Genomic DNA, 23,897 nt, shown 5'->3' on the forward strand with positions numbered 1-23,897 from the left:
TTGCAAAAAGCTTTAATATCATGGATGAAAGTTTTAAAAAAAATGGATGGTTAAAAGTTTTAAAACTAATGTCGCATCCATATGTTTCTACATTGGCGATAAGAAAATTAAAATAATTTAAAACTAATGTCACATCCATATGATTCATGCTACTTACTTGTACCAACAACAAAATCAACGGCTAAAAGACTACACAAGACATCACTTGCACTACAGCCAAGTGGATGAGAAGTGATGATGATGATGATTCACTCCTTGTTTCGAGAAGAACGGTCCTTCCTATGTCCTCCAAGGATACGAGAGATCTGAAGACCTCTACTGAAAGCTTGATTGAAAAGCATACGCGTTTGGAACTCCGACACAAACGGAAACCAAGCCAAGAACGCCACCGGCGTGAACAGCAGCAGTCCCATTACTATCTCGTATCCACGAGCCAATGTCCTCACTGATCCCCAGAACCCTGCTCTATGCACCACTGGCTTACACGCTTGCGCAATCTGCAAAACACACACAACACACCAAAACTGTTTCATTTCGTCCCATAACAAGACCCCACAACTATAATGTTTTTTCTTTTTCTTTTTACTTACCAAGAGCATGCCCCAGCCTGTAGGCATGAATGCAAGGATGCACACGATTATGTCTTGGATCGTCATGTGAGCAAGTGTGATCAGTATCACAATGATTGCGATAAATGTCAAGAATATTAGCCCCTTTATCAACCGGAACATCAGCTGGAAACTCGCACTGAACTTCCTCCTCCCAACCGAAACAGTCTGTGAGACAAACAAACACAAACAGAAAGAATATTAATGTATCAAGCAAACCCCCACCTTCATCACAAATAGTAACAAAAAAAACATTAACTACCAAGAGAATGATGATATAAACCCACCTTCATCACAAATAGTATCAAGAAAATCACCAGCCACGATATTCCGTAAACCTGAGTTAAGAAGTGATTGAATCATGTATAGTCAACATAAAGAGCTTTTAGAAGAAAGCTGAAATACTGGAAAACCTTTTTTTTGGTTACATACCAGAAAGTTTTTAGTTTCCTTTGTAATCGTGAGATGATAAACAAGCCCGTACTGATAGATAAAGAACCGCAGAGACAACAGAATCTCAACAACTATGCCACGCTTTCCGGAATGTCTGAGATGTTCCTGCTCTTCTTCCCACCACGACTCCCAACTCTTCTCAGCCGGGACACCGATACCACCGATGTTGTTTATCCATTTGTTCCAATCAGTCCAGTCATCAACAATCTTCTGCCACTCGAAACCAGATGGATTGAAGAGGAAGGGAGCAAAAAGCCAAGTCCCGACCATGAACCACATCGATATGGTGATCAAAAGATACGCAACCACGCCTCTGTAAGCACTTCCGAAAATCTGATACACAACTAGTAGCAGCATCATCTCAAGCCCCTTTACGAAATGGCTCCGGGAGTAGAGTCTGTAGTTATCAGCGAATTTCGCATGGAAGACGACGAACCCTCTGCCTGTGGACCTGTACTTGGCGCCGCCGTGAAGCAAGGTTCTTCCGTAGTAGTGAGTCTTTGTCCCGAGAGAGAATGTAAAGAACACTGGCGCTAACTGAAGCTGCATCAGCACAAACTCACTCAAGGCAGTCCTGAAACCCCTCTCTAATCCAATTTCCATCAGCATAGGTAAAGCCATCAAGAATCCAATCTGAACAAAGGACTGTGAAGCGAGAGCGATTTGCAGAGGTGTGTTGTCTCGGATGCCTTTCTGTGTACTTAGTCCTTGCTCGAGCCCACTCAAAACAAGATAGAGACGTCCGTAGAGGAAGATATAGACAGTGAGAACCGTAATCTGTGAAAACAGTAGAAATTTTTTAAATCAGATCCTAACTGTTCTTTGTGTGATACTTAGTTTAACCGAAACATTACCAGAGTGCTGAAGTAAAAGCCGACTGTTGTGAAGTAACACGACATCATACGGAAAAAGTCAAAACGGTGTCCAAGCCTGTAAATGTCCCGACTTAATGTCTGCTCTCCGTTGCCGTTAGCAATCTTGGCCTCAAACATAGAGATCTGATTTAGACCAACATCTCTTCCTTTACCTACTTGGATGTACTCATGATGGGTAACGTTTCCTTCACGAAGGGTAGAATTGAATCCTGCTCAACACACAACAACCAGCAATCAAATCAGCAAGGACACTACTTAAGACCCAAAGGAAGAGAAAAAAAAAGAAAAAATAGTAATTCACAAGAATAGAATATACCTGCAAATATATCTTCACTGAGGTTGATTACCTTGGATGCTTTGCTAACACCACCTCTTGTTAGATGAAACAGTCTATCGAATACATCTGGATGACCATAATGGAAACGCACTCTATATAGAAGCAAAAAGAAAAAAAAAACAACATTTTGATTTAGGAAGGGGGAAACAAGAAAACTCATGTCCAATAATCACACTACGGTTGATCTTAGTAAAGCACACTTACCTCAAAGGGTTTGCCAGTAATCGCTGACCAATAGTAACAAAACTAGTCTCTTGATTTGACATGAACCAAGCAAGGGAGGAAACGCTGCAACGTAAGTGTTAACATCATTTGTAAGTGTTAACATCATTTGTTCTTAGAGACAACCAAATTTAATTGAGGTCAAGAGAACTAAATTCCTAAAAAATAAATGGAAATGCAAAAGTACTCACGATCCAGTAAATATATGTTCCCTAAGTCCAAGAATGGATGGATGCCTCACACCGTCATGCTTTGTAAGAAATTCTTGAAGCAAATTCCTCATCTTTAACGCTTCCTCCATGTAATTATCCTGAATAGAACGGCATCAAGGGAAACTTTATATCAACATGAAGCGTCGAGATAACTATATGGCAGACCAAAATGAACAAATGCATACCTGATTCATATCGATTGTCTGTAAACCTTCTCCACGAGAAAAAATAATAGCATGGTTTTGGTTTTCTGGCTTTCCTTCTCCAAGAATAGCAGGTCCAGGAAGCTTGATCCTATAGATAACCTACAAGGCATAGATATTTAATACAAACATCGACGTAAGTATAAAGACAAACCAAGAAGTAAATCTATCGTCAGACAGCATAATATAAGTACAAAAGTTGCACAGTCTACAACTTGGGATAGATACATGTTGGACTGCTTTTGCATTACCTGGTCCAGATTCTGTGCTAGGCTGGAATGATCAGTTGACTTAGGCACCTTTACCAACACAGAATAATACACTTTCTCGTTTCCTTTCTTTGACTTGTCTTTCACTGGTTCTTCAACCTCATCAATATATGCAACACGGAGCGAAGGGTATCTGCCAATTCCAATTGTAAGGAACGCCATAAGTTTCAAACAAGTTAAAAAAACGACAGCAAAATAGGATTGTTGTGCACACCTTGTCATAAGCCTTAATATATCCTGCGCACGAGGATCACCGGATCGTTTATGAATACCATATTGTTGACATGATACAACATATGTAAACTTCATATCAGCAACAGCTTGGCACTGTGCCCATAGTGATCTTTCGCCTCTTGAATTGTTCTCTGAGTTTAGTTCTACAGCCTTGTAACCTTCCATCAAATCTGGAGAAGCAAATTTCAGAATGAGTCAGCATCAATAAGCAGCTGGGAGACTTTATTCACGCCCATTTGTGGTATAATATTAAAGAACACACCTTCATGCATAGCCATGTCAAGAAATGCCTGAAGCTCCAATGCTTTTCGATAGTACATCATTCCTCTTACTGTAAGAATATCAAAAGATAAACAACAGTATCCATCTAATCTTTCTCTGAAAAGAAAATTGCCAAAAGAGCATACCTGTTCTAGTCAAAGTCTGCCCCCTATATGAAGCCCATAAACGAAGTTCCTCCTCTAATTCAACAGACTCTTTAATTTCTTCTTCATTTGAATTCACCCGCTCAAGGAAATTGTTCCATTCATCTAAAGATAAAAGGTCAGCTCCAAGACGTGGTTCAAGAATTTAAGGTACAACTTTAACAGAATGTAAATAAAATTAACCTGGAAAAATCTTTTGTAGGTAAAAGAGGATCGAGACACCATCTTCATTTGGTGTGTCCAGGTCATGCATGGAAAAGAGGACCTCTTCAGTGTAATATGGAGTCAAAACACTACAATAAGAATAACAAGGAGAGAAAAAAAAACTCGGTCAGCTTGATAATGAAAAATCTACTTAAAAGCAAAAAAACAACCCACAAGATCATTTACGAAAACCAAAATTTACTTCAGTAGAATTATGAACCAATAACAGTTTATAAATCTTCGTTTTCAAGATGGAGGAAACTATCAACTTTGCACAAAGTATTTAACTGGAAATTAAGAATACAAATTCCAAGATGGTGGATTCAAATATAAAAATGATATAAAATGACCAAAAAGGCTTACGAAAATGATAGCATGTTGCGAACTTTCGGTGCCGCAGGCATGTCCATGAACAATGAATTTGAGAAGAAAGAGATCCGCCTTCTTGCTTCCAAGTTAGAGGGGACATCCATAGCAGACTCTTTAGTAGTCAGCAATAGATACAGCCGTTTGATCTGCACATACAGGCATGAGGCATTAAAATTTTGAGCACAAGTAATATGAAGACTGCAGGAATATGACATATATAACCCGGTCTGGTATTACCTTCTCTTTCCAAGCTTCTGTTACTGGTTCAATGGGAAATCTAATGGCACCTGAAGATGCAAACAGCTGATATTGTTGTTCGAGAGGGGCCATTCCCCCATGCCATGCGCCACCATGACTCGAATCTACCAAGCTACAGAGACAGATGGATATATAAGATGTTGATGTCCATATCACAAAATATTGCACAAGAAACTTGCCAACCTCGATATTGAATCCTCCATCATAATGTCTCTTGTAACAACTTCCAGCATGTCTTGGAAGAGAATTACAACATGATCTCTATCATCCACATTATTGTCTAGCTGCATAGGATAATAAAACGGAGATATTGGATCAAATGCCAAATAGGTGAATAGATAAGACATTAAAAAAAAAGGACGAACGTTACCAAATATTTGATCAGCTTGACAAAGTGGTCATAGAGGCTAGGAAGAAAACTCATCCTGTACACTTGAATCACATCACCTTTTTCTATATGTTCGTCAACCTCGGAAAATATGAATTCTATCACCCTGAAACACAGAGTATGTTGGCCATGAGACAGTATAGAATGTTGCTATTATCAAAATCAAATGCAGATTGCAACACACAAAAGCAATTACTCCAACTCTATGGTTCCAACAACTTAATCCAACTTACTCTCTTTCACGATTTCCCTGAACCAGAAATTTTATGACATTCTTGAATGAAGCATAGCACTCACGGACAGCACATTTCATATAAGAGTCACTCTCAATCCTCTTCTTGAGCTCTCTGTCCTTCCCATTACTGTCTTTTGCCATATCCAATGCTATTGGAATCTACGGCCAAAAAGAATAAATCAGAGGATCCTAAAGATTATATTCCAATGTGGTTATGTGAGAACAAACCTTGCTAGCCAATAAAAACGGAGGCCACTGTATGAGATCCAAATCACGGTCAGCCCAATATGGAACAAGCAACAGATCCATCTCCCTACAAAAGTCCAAAATATTGAGTTCCACATAGTTTCTTTCAGCTAGGTATGTGGCATACAAAACTTACCTATCGTTTATAAGATCTTCCTCTCTGAAACTACTGATGATTGTGTTCCACAACTGTGCAAATCTTGCAGCTTCCTTCTCTTTGTTAACAGGTACCTGATTCAGTACACGCATTTAATGAGAAGAAACGTTCATGATAGCAGTTTACTCGGTTCAACTAACCTTATCCTCGGTAAAGTTGTGAGATAAAGTTGCCCTTAATCCCTTCTTCCTTTGCTGGTTCTTTCCATCTGGGATCAAGCGGTCATTAAAAGCTCCAGGCAGTGATTCAAACCGTGATCTAAGCATTCCCAGTGTCCGAATCTGTAACAATTTAAAAAATAAGGATTAAGGGATCATCAATGACACTAAAAAGGGAAACCTCAAGTTCAAATAACTCGGCTTTAGACAAATTATACTAAAACAGCATACCTCTCCAAGGCGGCGGAATGCACCGTATATACCTCCAAATATTGTGGAGAATATTGCATACCAAATCTGACTGTCCATAAAGTAGACCTACAGCAGGACACCCAAAATCAAAATCAGTAAAAGCACAAAGTAGGGGAAGACGAGGAAAAATGTTCGACGTGACTATGTTTACCAGAATAATAGGAGCCCAGAGAGCAATAACGACACCAATATTGTTCTTGGCTGCAAAAATAAAATCAAAAAATTATGTAACAACAAGTAATATATTTTAATTCCAGTAGTCATGTAGTGTATGTGAGAAGTCATTACCACGAGGAAAGAACTCATGCCACTGAAAATCTATCACACGGGCCCTCATAATAGCTTGTGTTGGAGCAACTAAAGGCTTGATCTGTGAGCGATACCAGTTTATCAGAGTCCAATATTTGTGGCAAAAAGGGTACTCTTTTCAAAGCATGCAGTTAATTGTTATCAGAACTAGATACGAGAAACATGTACCTCAATGTAGTAACTGAATGTCAGCTTTGTTGCAATAAGCGACACCCAGAACATGGTATATCTACGAAAGGAAAATGTAAAAAGAGTAAGTGAACTCAGGACTCAGACTTGCACCGGTAACTAAAAGATAATGATGTATATATAGTCCCGTACTTTAAGAGGGAAAATGCGCTCTCATGCATTCCTCTGCCAACATAGAGTCTGGGCTGCAAGGTGAAATAGAAGACGGTTATTTATGGGTTACACCAGCTATAATACAAACTACGAGCTGATGATTATATTCTATTACTTATGCAAAACACACATAATTGAAGAAATAGAGGAATACCTGAGACCACCACATCATCAGCATTACAATTCTGTAGTTGGATCTTTCAAGAAACCGACGTAACAGAGGGAAAAGAAAGAATACGCCCGCCAGCATATTAGGCGCCAAATAGAAGACAACAGCTATTATGAACAAGGAAGGTGAGTGCATGGCACTCCCAAACCAACTCTTGATAGTTCTGGCAAATCCTGGAGGGTCTTCCCAGCTGTAAGCGTAAGTGACAGGCAGAATAATAACCCATGCTGCAGCAGATAACACCTTCAGGATGTATCTTAGTTTAACATGTAGCGACATGCTTCGATAAGCTTTGAAACTGAGGATCACATCAAGAGTAGCTGCACAAGATAGCTTTAGCAAATAAGATATTCGTCACTCAAGTGAACTTATGAAAGTACTGAATACTGACCTTGTCCAAGCTTCATTATTGCAGCTGTGATGAATACACTCAGAACTTTCTTGACTACATGAGCTCCAAAGACCGAACTTGGTTCTCCGCCATCCCAAGCCATAATGATCATGGCCTTTCGAATTTTCATCATCAAGGGAGATATTGTGTGAATACGCATAAAAGGGGCATTTGACAAATAGGGGAGAGTAATAATACCTGAAGGCAGAGAATATAGAAGCTCCACATTCGATCGAAACTTCTCCAGACATGCCAGAAGGAACGAATCTCAACAAAATTAACTTTCCCCACCCATCTATCCCTGGCCACAGCAGGCTTGCTATTATCCTGTGATTAATGATAATAAACACACAATGTTAGGCAATTTCAATAGCAAGAGACTAGAGTTCCAGCAAAAAAAATCAAGATAAACAAGAACAGAGAAGATGTGTAGTTATCGTGTACCCCATCTTTTTCTGTATTGGGCTGATCAACTTGCGGATAGAAGAAATCAGCATCAGCTCTCATTGGCCAACCTAATCGGAAACAATCAACTGACCTGCAACGTAAAAACCATACGTAACTTATCACTAAAGCTACTTATGAAGAGTTTTTACGATTGTGTGAAAGCAGATAAATGGATATATCACCAAAAGTATTCATTCAAATCATCATAGTTCCTCCACTGAGAGTGCTTGGACTTCCCTTTCTTGCTCCTCTGAGACTCCTGTGAATGGTATATGGTTATGTAAGTAAAAATATTAACTAAGCAATAAAAAACCTGAAGAAAGAACTCAAAATTTAAGTAATACCATGGCAATCACTTCATAAATAGGAGTCACAACTTTCCTCAAGAATGCATCTTCCTCGCCTCCATAAGCTGGCTTCACATTTTCCCCAGTCATTGGACTAACATTCCCAGCCAGCATACCATAGAGTTCAAATGCCATCTGCAAAATGAAATAGAGTAGGAAGAAAGGATCAAACAATGACACGATAAAGAAGAAGACTTTACAACGTGAAACATACATGATGATAAATGTAGCAGAGACACTCTGGCATGAATCTCAAGTTCGCTGCTTCACCCCAAATAAGAAGATAGAGGGCCATATATAATAGTTTGCGCTGTTGCATTTCCTGTTGTATAGTTGGCAACCTGCAAGCAGATAATACAATTAAACAGAATTTTCCAAAGATTGTCGACACCAAAGTTTGCATAAACATTTAACCACAAACAAGAAACTTGATTCCCTGCTCATGAAGACTATACAGTACTCAAGCAACAAAAGAGTACTGTATACTTGCTTCTGAGTATAACCTTTCTGTCGACCAGTACCATACCATTCCACTTTTCTTTTCATTTACAAACTTTTAACTATAACTGAAGACACTACACATAAGCAAATATGGTGTCTAGATTCCCTTACCAAAGACTACTCTTTCGACCAAGGTATTTGCACCATTTCTTATAGTTCTTGAAGAGCTTCTTCATCACATCTGTCAGTGCTTGATCATCTAACTGTGAGAGGAAAATATGCTGTCGTTCTGAGAACAACCCGAAGGATAACTGGAAAGTACATTTACTATAGGGGAAAGCAAACAAAATCTAAAGATTTTTTTTTTCTTTTTTGGAAAAATCAAAGTGCATCAAGACAAAGAGAGACTGTGAAAAAGACCAACTGAAGGATACAAATGAAGCTGCCTCTATTTAAATAGAAGTACGAACCTTTGGCTGCTGATCAGGCTTAGGGAATTGTCTTATATGCACATTAGCAAGTAACAAGATCAGGTGCTCCCTTTGATTAGCCACATTGTCTTTCTGCATAACCAGAACATACAGATGAAATAGGCATCGTCTATCTGACAAACTATTCACTAATTTAAAGATTACTCTCGACTACAGTTGGTTGAGAACTGGCAAAATTACCTGAAAGCCAAACATTTCTTGAAGCCAATCAAGCATGTCTTCATCTTTCTTTTTCTTGTGACCTTCTGGCCATGGAAGACCTCTAGTGTTGCGAAGACCAAGAACAGCAGCTTGGATCTGCACAGTAAGGATTACGTTACCCGCTGATAACATGTTACATATATATAACATTGCCCAAAGTTAGGACTAACCTCAGGATATCTCATAATCGCTTGATTTGCACTATCGGGATCGAGAGGTAGGATATTATAGTGGACATACAACTGTGTCTTTTCTGCAACCTTATCTTGAGCTTCCAAAATCTGAAAACATCAAACTTCATTGTAATGTTGCACAGGAAATATTAAAAAAAAAAAAAAAATACTAAACAGAGTAATGACTAAGAAAGTTACCTCCCGGTCAACCTCAATAGACTGAGTGAGATTAACAGCCTTCAACACCTCGAACAAAACATTGGCAGTTTGGTACGCCTTTGTCAACTGAGCCCTGAAAAAATCATAAGAGCATGCAAAGCATCATCAAACAGTGAGAGAAGAGAAACACAAAAGTGACAGACATCTAACAAAAAGACATTTGAAGTAAGTTAAGACGAACCGGTCAGCCTTATCAGCAGCATTCTGCAAAGCTTGGATATACTTCTTATAGTAGTGCTGATAAAAGCTTTGCATCTCACGGGCATCACTTTTCTTAACCCTCCCCATCAACGTTGGATCATGTTCCTTCAAACAATAAGAGCACATTTGTTAACTTCTTCCTACAAAGCATTACTATTAATAGAAAAAAAAAGGCTCACTCACTCTTTCAAGACGCTGCAGAAGAGCAGTCTTAAACTGCCGAACACCTCTCCCACTGGAAGTGGGATCCAGCCTGTGAGCTTTCTCGAATGCATAGAACCGACCTAAAGCGATAAAAGAACCCAGATTTAGCAACAACAAAGTATTAGCGGATTAGCAAACAAAATCACAAGAGATAGGGGCAAAGTTGCTTACAGAGATAAGCAACTCTAGGGTTGCTAGATTCGACCTCGTTAGCAACACGGAGAATAGGGGCAATCTCAACGAGAGAGGAGGGAACAACTTCACTGTCGAATGATTCTCCGAGGTTACCAGCGGTCTGAGTCCGTACGATCCGTCGCTGCTGTGGCTGGGACGACGGTCCTTGGTCAGGACCTCCTCTCGTAGCCGACATTAGCTCCTAACCCTTTCCAGGATAAAGCTGTCTTAAAGGTTCCTGTTTGAAACGCAAAACAGCTTCGTTAGAGACGACGAGGTTTAGATTTAAACTAAAGAACAGAGATGCGACATTGGTGAGAGAGATCCAGAAACCCTAGCAATGGATGGAGGAGGAGCAAAGGAAGAGAGAGAGGAGCAAGCGAAACTTTATGCTACTTAAGAGCATGTTTATTGGTAAGACCCCTTAGTGAATTTTTAACTCTTAAAAGTGAGATAAGCAACTTTGTTAAAGGACACTTGATTATAATGGTTTAATGGTAGTTGCTTCACTTCAGTCCCTATTTTTCCATTCTCATGACATATACAAATACAAACAATAGAGAATAAAGCAAACCAGTAGAAAAGTCTCAACGTTTTATTTAACAAGAGCCAACCAAAAGATCCAAACTTTTCATACACAACTAAACAAGAGAACCAAACAGAACCGATATTTGAAACACAGAGAAAAGTGATGTTTCAGAGATCCAACTTCGACCTTATCAAAGACAACTAAAATATTACAACTTAGAAATCCATTAGCCACAAAAGAAAGAAGAGGAAGAACAGAACGTATCCTGCTTTTGCTATTCTTGACCTGCAAAACAATGAGCAGAACAATGAACACAAGAACATGACAGAACAAAGATATATATATTCAATCAATTTAACGGATCAAATATATATGTTTTACTATATGTTTTTCAAGCATCCATCCATAGATATTTAAATTCTGGTTAACCAAAGCTTTTTGGTGAGCGAGCGCGACGGAGAGAAAAATGAATTCGGTTAACGAATCGCCGTCAAAGAGAACACGAGAATCTACATCGCACGAGCGACGGCCGGAGAGTTTCTCCTCTTCTCTCCTCTCCTTGTGATGATATCTCAGTGAGAATCTCTTCATGTTCCTGCTCCTCAATTGTGTTTGCAGGAGACAAACCGAGAGAGAGAGAGAGAAAAGAAGAACGGAGACGAGAGCGAGAGGGCAAAGAAGAACGGAGATGAGAGTAAAGTGACGCTTCTCCTCTATCCAATTATTTTATGACACCTGTCTCTAAGAGACGTGCCTTGGTTCGCTTAATCAAGGGGCGCCCCTTAGTGTTTTGCCTTTTTTCATTTATTTTTAATCCTCTTTATGCTAAGCTACCTTCTTAAGCTACCCCATTAAACATGCTGCTAAGAGTAGTACTCCTCAAAAGTGTGTGTGAGGAGAGAGAGAGAGGGGAGATATGTCTTATGTGCGTGGCCTGAATGTTTGTTTTGTATTTTTTTTAAAGAAAATTAAAAAAGGAAACTTTGGGAGTCCGTGTCGACAAAGAGGCTCGGAGTTTCGTTTAATTACCAGTAATACCACAAGTTTGAACACTCGTTGGTGAGGGTGTTTTTGGGTTTGTCGTCTGGAGCATATTAAAAAGTAAGGTCCCACCAATCTTTGTCATCGAGACAAAAAAAAAGGTAAAAGGTTCTGAAAGGAGAGGGTAGTTTTGTAAAGTTCAATCGGAATTTCAAAAAAAGTCGAGATTCCGATTATTAAAGAAATTTTTAAAAAAGAAACCGTTTCCAATGAATGTCTTCTTTGACCTCGTGTGACTCGTCATTGCTTTTTCAATCTATTTTTTACCGTTTTATTCTTTCCTTTCTACGAATTTTCACCGTTTTGAAAACAATATTTCAACCTTCTCCCTTTGTTTTAACAAGATTAGAGGATTTGACGCACTGTGTTAGTTAGGCTATAATTTTTTTTTTTGAAATAGGCTTCAATTAGGCTATAATTTTGCTAACTAAGCTTAGTTTTTACAAGAAAACATTCTTCTTTTTTTTTGTCAATTACAAGAAAACATTCTTCTAATGAGCTAAAATATAACAGTTAACCAACGGTATCAAGAACCTTTAGTTGGTTTACATATTATGATATTATATGTTTTCTAATACTTTGTTCCTCTTTTATCCGGTTCCTTGTTCAGATTGCTTTAAAGATATCTATTCATACGAAGTATGAGGCATTTAAAACAAAACTATGACATAAAGTTAGATAAAGACAATAAAAACAAGACGTTGGGTCCATGTTTTACTACCCATAATTTCTATAAATACATACAAAATTCCAGCCAAGATCGTCCTCTTTTTACAAACACATAAACCGCATGCTTTGTTGACATTCAGTAGTAACAACAAAAACATACTAACATCTATCAAATTTTGCTCAGAAGAGCTGATTCTCCTAGAAACTCATCGGCCGGTCCGAGTCTAGTAAACTCCTCATATAGTCATATTTACAAAATTATGCATTTTTATGTCCTTCAAAATAAAACGAACAGTCGGATTGGTTTTGATCCGGTTTGGTTCGTGCATATAGTAAATAACTGAAATTTGTTATTTTGATCGCATGAGAAAAAAAAAAATCAATGTGCCCATATATAAAAGAACACATAGATCCGCTTATAGTGAAAGGCCCATAATGGGCCCATATGTAAAAGAACACATATGTGGTGAAAGGCCCATATGTAAAAGTCGGTTTTCGGTCGAAACTTAACCCACGCTTATAATGGACTCGCGTAAGTTTAACGTTGTTAAAAAAAAAAAAATTGGGAAACTCAGAAAAAAAAAAAAGCTTCCGGAATAGCATTCTCACGCACGCACGCTCAGGGAAGAAGCCCTAACTAACTCATCTCGCCGGAGTCGTATCCTCGCCGTGAAGGACGGTCGACGAAGCTCTGTGTCGTTACTTTCCTATACGGAATATAGTGGTTCTGAGCTGAAATCGACCGATTCATCATCCACTTAGCAATGGGGGTAAAGCTTCGATAAGTATCTGGATTTTGTTGCTTACCGCTGTTCTAGGGTTTAGGCTGATTAGGAAGTTGCTTTGTACAAGCTTTTTGATTGAATTGCTCTGATTTGCAGGTCGATCCTTTCAAAGCTACGGAGACGTCGGAAACGGAGAAGGAAAGCGGTGGCAGCGATCTTCCGGTGAAGGAGAAACTGACTTTTACAGCTCCCGAGAGGAAGTCCCGTCTAGGTATGATGAGTTTGAGAGATCTTTTAGCAATTGTAATCCAGCGAATTGCTTTCGAGCTTAATCGTTTTGGTATCTCATATATATGTAGGGTTGGATGTAAGGGCAATGGAGAAAAGGGAGAGTGCCAAGTCCCAGGGGGAGTTCAAGGTCCCCAAGAAGCCAGCAATATCTGTTTCAGCGTCTATGGATGAAGATGATAGATCTCATGTATCTGGAATTGACGATGGAGCAGATAACAGTCGACCTGACCATTCCACCAGAAGGTATAGAGATAAATCTTCAAGATCTGAGACTGCACAAGGTATTTATTTATTTATTTCTTCTGTCTGATTTAGTTCAACATGGCACTAGCGCTCTTGATTGATTTAGTTCACAAGGTATTTATTTATTTCTTTCTTATGCCTTATGATTTTTTTTTTCTTGTATCGCAGAAAGTACTGTGACCACAGCGAAAGCTGCAGCTTCAGATGTAAGTCATTTTATCCAAATAATGATTCCAGTCTTTCATAATCACTTGGCCGATTTCTATTCACACTGGGAAACTAGCTTTAGTATTCTGATCTTTCTTCCACTTGTTTAAATGAAGACTCCTAGGAGAGATGGACACCGAAACGAATATAGGTATGACAGAAGTGAAACTCCGCGGTCAAGGCAGAGAAGCACATACGATGAGGTAGATCGCTACCGAGGGAGGGAGTCCTATCGCCAGTCACCCCGAGATTATCACGGAGAAAAGCGGGGAAGATACAGTAGTGAAAGGAGAACTCCAGGTATGAAAAAGATTTAAGAAACTCTCTGTTTTCAAAACTTTTTTTTCTTTTCCAAAAAGCCTGAATATGTCACCAACAAAATACTCAGTGGCCCTTTTCAATGGATATTAACACAAAATCGTGCAGGTAGGTCAGACTGGGATGATGGGAGATGGGAATGGGAAGATAGTCCACACGGAGATAGAGACTCTTCTTACAACAAACGGCATCAGCCTTCTCCATCACCCATGTTAGGTGCAGCTTCACCAGATGCTCGTTTAGCCTCCCCCTGGCTGGATACACCACGCTCAACAAGTATGTTGTGTTTGAAATTTATTATTTGTACGTTGGTTTTATTTTAGTAGCATCCATAGGCCCAGACTAACAACGGGATTTATTACTATGTCCTTACGCACATGCAGTGGCTTCTGCTTCTCCATGGGATATTGGTGCACCTTCTCCTGTCCCAATCCGAGCTTCTGGGTCCTCTGTCAGATCCTCAAGCTCAAGGTATGGTGGAAGATCCAATCAACTTGCAGACTCTAGGGAAGGTGATCTGACCAAGGAGGTATGCATTCTTGCCACTTGTTGTCAGATTGATCTGAATTTCTGTTTTGTTTCCCGTGTTTTGACTTCTTGTCAGGCTTGCTTGAAGAATGTTGATAAGCATTATAGTTCTCTTGCATTAAATAAATTTTGGTTTTATTAATACTTGTGTCGCATGTTCTTCTAAAGGGGCATCCAGATGAGGATAGATCCCAAGGAGCTGAAGAATTTAACCATGAGATCACAGACACAATGCGTCGAGAAATGGAGTATCACTCGGATCTTGCATGGTAAGTATTTATTCCCTTTATCGAGGCAGGGTATTAAGCTTTGGATATTCAATAATTATTTATGAATTAAGAGGATAGTCCCAGTCTTCATGTTCATTTTAGACAGTTTCCCGATTATATAAAGCTTGTTTGAACTAAATGATTGTCGTTTCACAGGTATGATACGGACGAAGGGAACTCACTGTTTGATGCAGATAGTGCATCCTTTTTTCTTGGAGATGACGCTTCTGTGCAGAAAAAGGAAGCTGAGCTGGCAAAAAGACTGGTATGTCTCTGTACCACTACACGTTTATGATTTTTTATTTGATGCTACTTGTATCTCCTAACTGTGTCGTCTTTTCTTTTGTGCATAAATTATATAGTTCAATGCATTTGACTGTCTCATCTCCTTTCACTGCTCGTGACTGAGTGTAGTCATGCTAAATTATGGGTTTAATCATGTGAGTTAAGTTTATAGGTGTGAATGGCGATATCGCAAAAGCCTTTTGTCCAATGCACCAAACCATTTTGTATTGGTATTCTGACTTTTTCTGCGAAAGTAAATATACTAAACACTTTATAATAATAATAATGCAGGTTAGAAGGGACGGTAGCAAAATGTCTCTCGCTCAGAGTAAAAAATACTCTCAGCTTAATGCAGATAATGCTCAGTGGGAAGACCGTCAGCTTCTCAGATCTGGAGCTGTTAGAGGCACAGAAGTGCAGACGGAGTTTGATAGCGAGGAAGAACGGAAGGCAATTCTTCTTGTACATGGTATGTAGATTACTATAATAGCTCAAAGTTTACCATAAATCGACTAGGCTGATATAGGAGTGTATGTAACGTACCAAGTAATGTTCTAATTTTTGGTTAATGCAGATACAAAGCCTCCTTTCCTTGATGGAAGAATCGTTTTTACGAAGCAAGCAGAGCCAGTAATGCCTATAAAGGATCCTACATCAGACATGGCTATAATTTCGCGAAAAGGATCGGGTCTTGTGAGAGAAATTCGGGAGAAACAAAGTATGCATAAATCGCGACAGCGATTTTGGGAGCTTGCAGGTTCTAACCTTGGTAATATCCTTGGTGTTGAAAAATCAGCTGAGCAGGTAATGCATCTCATGGCTTTTGGTTCTTTTCACTTCATTACTGATAAAGTTGTTGGACGTTTGTGACTTTGTGATCTTCTTGTAGATTGATGCCGATACTGCTGTAGTTGGTGACGAAGGTGAAGTAGACTTTAAGAACGAGGCTAAATTTGCACAGCATATGAAGAAGGGAGAAGCTGTGAGTGAATTTGCCATGTCAAAGACCATGGCACAGCAACGACAGTATCTTCCCATATTTTCTGTTAGAGATGATTTATTGCAGGTTGGTAATCTTTCCTTCGGAGGGCCTTGATATTTGGGTCACAGACTCATAATACGCTTTTTTACCTCAGGGCATTCCTGTTTTCTATTTGTCCAATGAGTAACCGTCAAGCTGTCTACTTGTTAATGCATTCTAGGTAATAAGAGAAAACCAGGTGATAGTGGTGGTTGGAGAAACTGGTTCGGGAAAGACTACTCAGCTCACACAGGTTGCTCCCTTACTATGTTATTTCAGGGAATACACAGTTATGAGAAAAAATAAATCATTGAACTTATAATTTGTTTCTTTTTGTTAGTATCTTCACGAGGACGGATACACTATAAACGGTATAGTAGGTTGCACCCAACCAAGACGTGTAGCAGCTATGAGTGTTGCAAAGAGAGTTAGTGAAGAGATGGAAACAGAGTTGGGCGATAAAGTGGGGTATGCCATTCGTTTTGAAGATGTAACTGGTCCAAATACTGTTATCAAGGTAAGGTGTTTCCAAGTAATATACTGCTTTTTGTTTATTTGTGATTTTCTGGTTTAATTGGCCGAGTAAAGGTTGGCTTGTCAAGTTGTCATGCTTTTAGCATCTGCACTTCGTTATAACCCCAGAGATCTTTTTTATGACACTCCCATATTTCCTTTTGAAATTACAGTACATGACGGATGGAGTGCTACTGAGAGAGACACTTAAAGATTCCGACCTGGATAAGTATCGGTATGTATGCATCAACCTTACCTCTAACATATCATGCTTTAAACTTGTTTAAGTAGACTGAGTGCTAACCTGTGTTGTGGACTCTGTATAGTGTGGTAGTGATGGATGAAGCGCATGAAAGGTCACTCAACACAGACGTTCTTTTTGGAATACTGAAAAAAGTTGTGGCTCGGCGTCGTGATTTCAAACTGATAGTCACGTCAGCGACCCTTAATGCTCAAAAGTTTTCTGATTTCTTCGGGAGGTAATTACCATCATTCAGACAAGCACCATTTTTGAATCTAATATTAATATTGAATTCTAATATGACAATGTTTTTGCTTTGGTAATGCAGTGTGCCTATATTCAACATTCCTGGAAGGACTTTCCCTGTCAATATTCTCTACTCTAAAAGTCCTTGTGAAGACTATGTTGAAGCCGCAGTTAAACAGGCAATGACGATTCACATAACGAGCCCACCTGGGGACATTCTCATATTCATGACCGGGCAAGATGAAATTGAAGCAGCGTGCTTTGCTCTTAAGGAGAGAATGGAACAGCTGGTTGAATCAGCCAAAAGAGAAGTCACGAACCTACTGATTCTCCCTATATACTCTCAGTTACCTGCTGACTTGCAAGCAAAAATATTCCAGAAACCGGAAGATGGAGCCCGCAAATGCATTGTTGCCACCAATATCGCTGAAACGTCATTGACAGTCGATGGAATATACTATGTGATTGACACAGGGTATGGAAAGATGAAGGTTTTCAATCCTAGAATGGGTATGGATGCTCTTCAGGTTTTCCCCATTAGTCGTGCTGCCTCTGATCAGCGTGCAGGAAGAGCTGGAAGGACAGGGCCCGGAACTTGTTACAGGCTGTATACAGAGAGCGCATATTTAAACGAGATGTTGCCCAGTCCCGTGCCAGAGATTCAGCGTACAAATTTGGGTAACGTTGTGTTGTTGTTGAAGTCACTGAAAATAGACAACTTGCTAGAGTTTGATTTCATGGACCCACCTCCACAAGAGAACATACTGAACTCTATGTACCAGCTTTGGGTGTTGGGTGCGCTTAGCAATGTCGGAGGATTAACTGATCTCGGGTGGAAGATGGTGGAGTTCCCGTTGGATCCACCTCTTGCGAAGATGCTCTTAATGGGTGAATGGCTCGACTGCATAGACGAGGTCTTGACGATCGTGTCAATGCTTTCAGTACCTTCAGTGTTCTTCAGACCGAAAGAGAGAGCAGAAGAGAGCGATGCCGCGAGGGAGAAGTTTTTCGTGCCGGAGTCGGATCATCTGACGCTACTGAATGTGTATAAGCAATGGAAAGAGCATGACTACAGAGGAGACTGGTGCAATGACCACTACCTGCAAGTCAAAGGTCTGAGGAAAGCTAGAGAAGTAAGATCCCAGCTTCTGGATATCCTCAAGCAACTCAAGATACCGCTCAAGTCGTGTGGGCCGGATTGGGATATCGTGAGAAAAGCCATATGCTCAGCGTACTTCCACAACTCGGCTAGATTAAAAGGTGTTGGGGAGTATGTGAACTGTAGAACCGGGATGCCTTGCCATCTGCACCCGAGCAGTGCACTGTATGGTCTGGGGTACACGCCTGATTATGTGGTGTATCACGAACTGATCTTAACCACGAAGGAGTACATGCAGTGTGCTACATCTGTTGAGCCGCATTGGCTGGCTGAGTTGGGACCAATGTTTTTCTCGGTCAAGGACTCGGATACATCCATGTTGGAGCATAAAAAGAAGCAGAAGGAAGAGAAAACAGCGATGGAGGAAGAGATGGAGAAGCTGAGAAGAGATCAGGCGGAGGCGGAGGTGAGAAGCAAGGAGAGAGAGAAGAGGAAAAGGGCAAAGCAGCAGCAACAGGTTTCAGGTCCTGGCATGAAGAAAGGCAGTACTTATCTCAGGCCTAAGAAGTTTGGTCTCTAAAACATTGTAGTAAATCTTACTTGTTGGAATACGTGAGACTCCAAAGACCACCTTGTTTGGTATTGTAAACTTTTTCTTACAAAACAAAACAGAAGCAAGATCGAGCAAACTGTAATCAACTTGTGTTATACTTGATTTTAATGTACTATCATTTGATGATATTCATTTTTTTCCAACTTATCTCGGAATCTGATTTTAATTAGAGAAGTTATGTATGATATAACTAAAAAAGTGTTCTTTCGGAAGTATATTACACAGGATAAAAATAATCAACTTATACTTTTTGAGGATTAACTAATCTATATTTAGAGTTCAGATTCGGTTTATAACTTCTAAAATAAAACTTTTTAAAAAAATCAGATTTCTAAGACAAAACTTGAAAAAGAAAATATTGAAATTTCTTTTCGAGAAAATGAAAAAGAATGTTCAAATTGAAATTTTATTTTTTAAAATATATTATTTTCTATTAAATATTTATATTTATATTTTTATAAAATAAAGATGGAATGGTCTTCTATTTTCTAATGAAATCTTTTTGATTGTTTTTTTCATTCTTTGTGAAAAAAGTTTATTTAAAGATTTTTTTATGAGATCATAGGTTTCAAAATTTATTGATTTTTTATTATGTATCTGTCTGGTTATAGACTAAAAAAATCTGTTTACTGAAAAGGGCTGCTTAAATCTACATGCTGATCTGATCCTATAGTTGCTACATCTTACCTGTCACTGCAACATTCTACATTTATATGAAATCTGATGGATTTTACAATGCTTAAGACCCTAATTTCCAAATCAAGTTATGTGGTCACACAAAGGTACTTTATAAATCCTCTCCCTAAACAAAATACAGTTTGCTTATCCATACACGTTTCCCAAATCTCCCTCATCCATTCACACTGCCACCACCATCTACACCTTTCAGCCAGTCCAGTGCCCTGACTCCATCATCTGCGTATATGCCAAAAAAAAAAAAATCGCAGCCACATCATTACTTCTATTCATTACACCGCGTGAATCTAAGAGGCAGTAAGAAAGATGTAAAACCTGAGGAGAGTTAGAAGGAGGCCTATCAAATATTACCGCTTTCCCCATCAGATAAATCTTCAAGCCTTGCAATTGCATCCACAAGAGCTTGCTCATGATCCTACCATTTCCAAGTTAATAAATACTATATAGTCAGCTTCTCCTTACATGAGTAAAAAAGACCAGACTCAACAACACATGAGTGAATATAGTTCTTACTCTTAGCACTTTCTTTGCCTTCTCTACCTCTGCTGGGTTGGGGTTAACGGATCTAAACACTTTTCTACCTGTCAAAAAAATATTTGTAAAATATATATATATATATATATACTTAAGATTGGTAGCAATTGAGAACATTAAATCCCATAATCTAAAAACTTGTAATGGTTACCTCTTTTATTAGTGTATCAGTGTGGAGTATTTCAATATCGCCTAAAGCTTTCTTCCCAACGCCATTCTGTGCCTTGTGCTGCTGTGTCTTCATGCTTCCCCTACCTCTACCACCAGGGAGGCCTGTGGGACCACCACCACGAGACATGGCCTTTGTACTTCCACGGCCTTGCCCAGGATGTCCTCCTTTACGAGATACCCCAGCATCCTCACCTTCCCATCTGATATCTCCCGGAGATATCTATCATATATATAGAAACACCATTCAGAATCCAAGAACCACCAAGATCACAAAATAATAGAATAAGACAAAATTTCAAGGTCACTCCCAATTGTTATTTACCTCTTTAAGATTTACCCATTCCCAGTTTCATTCCCAGTGTTCATGTCATACACTAAAGCATGCCTCCCCTTATCAATGTTTAGCAAAGGAAAATATATATATATATATATATATATATATATATATATATATATATAATATAATATCAGAAAATGGAGATTTGGAACTAAAACACTATATATATGTCTGTGTGGAAATGTTAGTCAGATTAGATACCTCAACGGCGTTGTAGTCAGTTATTACAGCTTCATAGAAATTGTTGTCCTCAGGCCACTTTGTCCATACCTTCTTTCCAATCAAAGGGTCTGGTTCATTTGTTACTGCGCCAGGCTGGGCCTTCCCGCAATGCCTGTAGCTGGGAACTGCATCGACTTCATCAAGCACAAATAATGAAAGCATTTAAGAACAAGAGTCATTATCATCATAGTAAGAGGGGGTCACGCAGTATTATTATGACTTACAGTCTTTGGCTTCTTGGTCTTTGGACCTGGTGGAGGACCTCCCTTCTTACGGCAGATGAAGATGGTTGCATTGATGGGTGCAGAGCAGGAGATGGCTGACCCATAGCTAACGAGGCGATTGATTGTGATGTCTTTTGCTTCTTGCGTGATCCTGAAACAGCTGGACTCGGAGCAGTATCATGAACCATCTGAGGAACACCGGATTGAAAGCTGTTCCCTTTCTCCATTCCCTAACATGATTTAAAATTAAACTCTGATAGCTACGACGTTCCTTTTGATTAATTGATGAAATAAAAAAACAGACCTTATTCGCCTGATCATTTCATCAGCATTAACCCTTGATAACAGCTCTCTGTGTTCCTCATCAGACACCCGAAGCTCTTTTCTGAGTTCAGTGATCAGACTTTCCTTCTCCTGAATGTTTTTTTCCCACATCAAAAGGATAAGTTTAACATAATAAGCATGGACTTATTCATGAAGAAGACGAGTAATAATAAGTACCCAGGTAATAGCATCAGACTGGGCTTTGAATGCACGGAGTATTGAGCTATAGGCTTCTTGCTCAATGAGATGGATTTGAGTTTCCATGTCGTTGTGCACCCTTGATAAAGGCGCAGAGTTGAGAACTGAAGGTCTGCCATTACCAGCAGGTCTCCCGCTTCTTTGATATCTACTTGGAGGTAAGTCATCATCCGTACCTGTGTTCCCACACATAAAAAAAACATATCACGAAACAGACAGCAACCAAACATACAAACATAACATAGTAAATCAGTTTGAAAATCCAAATAAAAAAACTTTAAGAATCAATTCTTCTAACTGAAAAAGCACAGAACACAATTACAACAAAAACATCACATTGTTAACAGCAGAAAGAGAGAGAGACTGAGGACATAAACTAACACCAATTTTGTTAAGAAAAGTTTGAAAGAAGAAAAGACTCACCACTACTATCAGAAGGTCGGTAATCCATTTATGTTCCTTTATCGATGAAGCTTCACAGGGGAAGCTAAGAACTCAAAACGTGGTATGAGACCTGTGTACTTGCACCAAAGCCCGAGCTGCAAAAAACCAAGAAAAAAACAAAACAAAAACCTTTAACCTAGGAAACGGTCAACACGTTCACTCTCTTCAACAGAACAAACTACGAAACCTTCAAATAAGGCACAGTAAATCATAGTACAAAACAAGGTCACAGTTGTTAAACTCGAGCTCAATAAACCAAACAACCTTGGCAGATTGATGAGCTTCCTAAGAATAAACGAAAAATTGATACAAGAATTAAACTTTCCATAAACCCTAATTGGCGATGGAACCAAGCACACAACAACGTTCCTAGCTCTCAAGATGAACAAACAAAACAAACCTCGAATTGCGCAGAGAAAAAGAATTCAGAAAAAAACCTCGTACCTTTTTCTTCGTGAGTGTTTTGTTTTGGGATCTAGTCTGGGAGACTTTGATCAGCCAAGACTTTCCATGGAGATAATTACTCCTGAAAGGTCATAGATTTGGGACGACAAAAAAAAAGCTGAAGATTTGAACAAGCAAGAAACTTTCTCACGCGCAATTCAATAATCCAGAGAACGTTTAGATCTCCCTCGGAAGCTGAGACTTACGCCGCGGAAATTCAGAATTTACTTGGACAAGCCGTGAAGATTTTTTTTCCGAGAAATCTATGAGTCGCGGACGTGAAACCGACAATATTTTGCCCTAATTTTTTTTTTCCAGTTGATGGATTGGTTTGTGTTACACAAACGACGGCAAAACTTGTCGTTTCTTCCGTATCTCTTTTGGTTCTGTCTTAAATCCGGTTTCCTTTGTATTTTTTGGTACGTTTTCTTACCATCACAGTGAATCACGATTAACGGAAAATCCAACCGGTACGCGTATTTTTCATTGATTACAGAAAAAAATCATCAAACTTCGAGTAATTCAGATGAAAATATCGTAGAATTTAGTATTTTTAAGATAAATTATTTTTTTTTTTTTTTTGAAGATAAAAGGGTTAAACCCGGGTCACTATTGGAACCAGACCTAATCCCCGGGGGAGTCGCAAGCCCGCGGATGGACTCCTTCTCCTGGGCATTCAAATGGGTCCTAAAGCATGGACCCATATCCGCGTTAGGTGAACAGAACAATGTGACTTAGTTTCGCATAGCAGGAGGATCGAACCTGAAACGTGTTAGCGTCCCAGGCCCGTCCACTGCCACTTGACCACAAGGCCCGTTCTTAAGATAAATTACTTTCAATTTTATTTTATTATAAATATATAACTTTACAAAAAATAAATTTTGATTACAAAATAAATCGTCAATTATATTCTATGATTAATTAACCTAGACATTATCGTTTAGATGTGATGGAAGAGATTTTTAAAAGTTTTAAAATAAATAAATAAATACTAAAAATTAAAATATGTATTTTTATAATAGTTTCGAAAGAATTTTTGGACTTCAAACTAAAAAAATCAAAAAGAAAAATTGAAACTATCTTTGCAAAAACTCAATAAATGCAGCTGAACAAGGCGATTACTCAGAGGTCAACAACTTGCTCTGTCTCATGAAACGGCCTTACGAGGAACAGCCCGGAATGGGGAAATATGCTCGGTTGCCTCCAGCATGGGATTACAGGCCAGGCGTCTGCATGTTTTCTTGCTCATCC

The 23,897-nt window shown here is 39.1% G+C and overlaps 3 protein-coding genes across 6 annotated transcripts; 1 reads left to right on the forward strand and 2 right to left on the reverse strand.

Moving 5' to 3' along the window:
* Positions 1-47: 47 nt before the first annotated feature.
* Positions 48-11,502, reverse strand: LOC108843595 (callose synthase 3-like). 4 transcript variants are annotated; one of them, XM_057002864.1, is made up of 44 exons: positions 11,125-11,502; positions 10,548-11,028; positions 10,212-10,452; positions 10,020-10,120; positions 9,817-9,941; positions 9,615-9,708; positions 9,414-9,524; positions 9,223-9,339; positions 9,022-9,114; positions 8,723-8,814; positions 8,325-8,451; positions 8,108-8,245; positions 7,946-8,022; positions 7,761-7,854; positions 7,515-7,643; positions 7,317-7,431; positions 6,911-7,245; positions 6,736-6,788; positions 6,583-6,643; positions 6,394-6,475; positions 6,257-6,306; positions 6,085-6,171; positions 5,836-5,976; positions 5,675-5,769; positions 5,521-5,605; positions 5,291-5,451; positions 5,040-5,163; positions 4,853-4,953; positions 4,649-4,781; positions 4,406-4,557; positions 4,022-4,131; positions 3,821-3,943; positions 3,676-3,744; positions 3,394-3,583; positions 3,162-3,312; positions 2,893-3,012; positions 2,687-2,805; positions 2,478-2,561; positions 2,253-2,365; positions 1,916-2,145; positions 1,041-1,838; positions 896-946; positions 591-776; positions 48-497 (listed from the first exon to the last, which is right to left on the reverse strand). In XM_057002864.1, exons 3-44 carry the CDS (start codon positions 10,408-10,410, stop codon positions 249-251), a joined length of 5,865 nt encoding a protein of 1,954 aa, XP_056858844.1. In that variant the 5' UTR covers positions 10,411-10,452; positions 10,548-11,028; positions 11,125-11,502; the 3' UTR covers positions 48-248. The 4 variants fall into 4 exon arrangements, with proteins under 4 accessions (XP_056858844.1, XP_056858846.1, XP_056858847.1 ...); XM_057002866.1 differs by having other exon boundaries at positions 10,525-11,028; XM_057002867.1 differs by having other exon boundaries at positions 10,212-11,028; positions 11,173-11,502.
* A 1,492-nt stretch (positions 11,503-12,994) lies between these two features.
* LOC108842439 (pre-mRNA-splicing factor ATP-dependent RNA helicase DEAH7) lies at positions 12,995-19,199 on the forward strand. The gene is made up of 17 exons (XM_018615352.2): positions 12,995-13,223; positions 13,335-13,449; positions 13,538-13,750; positions 13,881-13,918; positions 14,036-14,219; positions 14,346-14,513; positions 14,621-14,766; positions 14,934-15,034; positions 15,191-15,299; positions 15,611-15,788; positions 15,894-16,123; positions 16,209-16,385; positions 16,522-16,593; positions 16,681-16,857; positions 17,027-17,088; positions 17,180-17,332; positions 17,423-19,199. The coding sequence occupies exons 1-17, from the start codon at positions 13,218-13,220 to the stop codon at positions 19,017-19,019; spliced, it is 3,726 nt and encodes a 1,241-aa protein (XP_018470854.1). The 5' UTR covers positions 12,995-13,217; the 3' UTR covers positions 19,020-19,199.
* A 541-nt stretch (positions 19,200-19,740) lies between these two features.
* Positions 19,741-22,968, reverse strand: LOC108816045 (protein EMSY-LIKE 3). The gene is given in 15 exon segments (XM_018588616.2): positions 19,741-19,967; positions 20,064-20,163; positions 20,262-20,329; positions 20,421-20,673; positions 20,776-20,801; positions 20,804-20,843; positions 20,992-21,104; positions 21,107-21,146; positions 21,237-21,280; positions 21,283-21,453; positions 21,456-21,466; positions 21,541-21,650; positions 21,738-21,934; positions 22,182-22,297; positions 22,647-22,968. Coding segments are annotated over 13 exon segments (1,176 nt in total). The 5' UTR covers positions 22,210-22,297; positions 22,647-22,968; the 3' UTR covers positions 19,741-19,967; positions 20,064-20,088.
* Positions 22,969-23,897: the final 929 nt, after the last annotated feature.

Source organism: Raphanus sativus, chromosome 2 (assembly GCF_000801105.2).
Source record: "Raphanus sativus cultivar WK10039 chromosome 2, ASM80110v3, whole genome shotgun sequence".
NCBI lineage: Eukaryota > Viridiplantae > Streptophyta > Magnoliopsida > Brassicales > Brassicaceae > Raphanus > Raphanus sativus.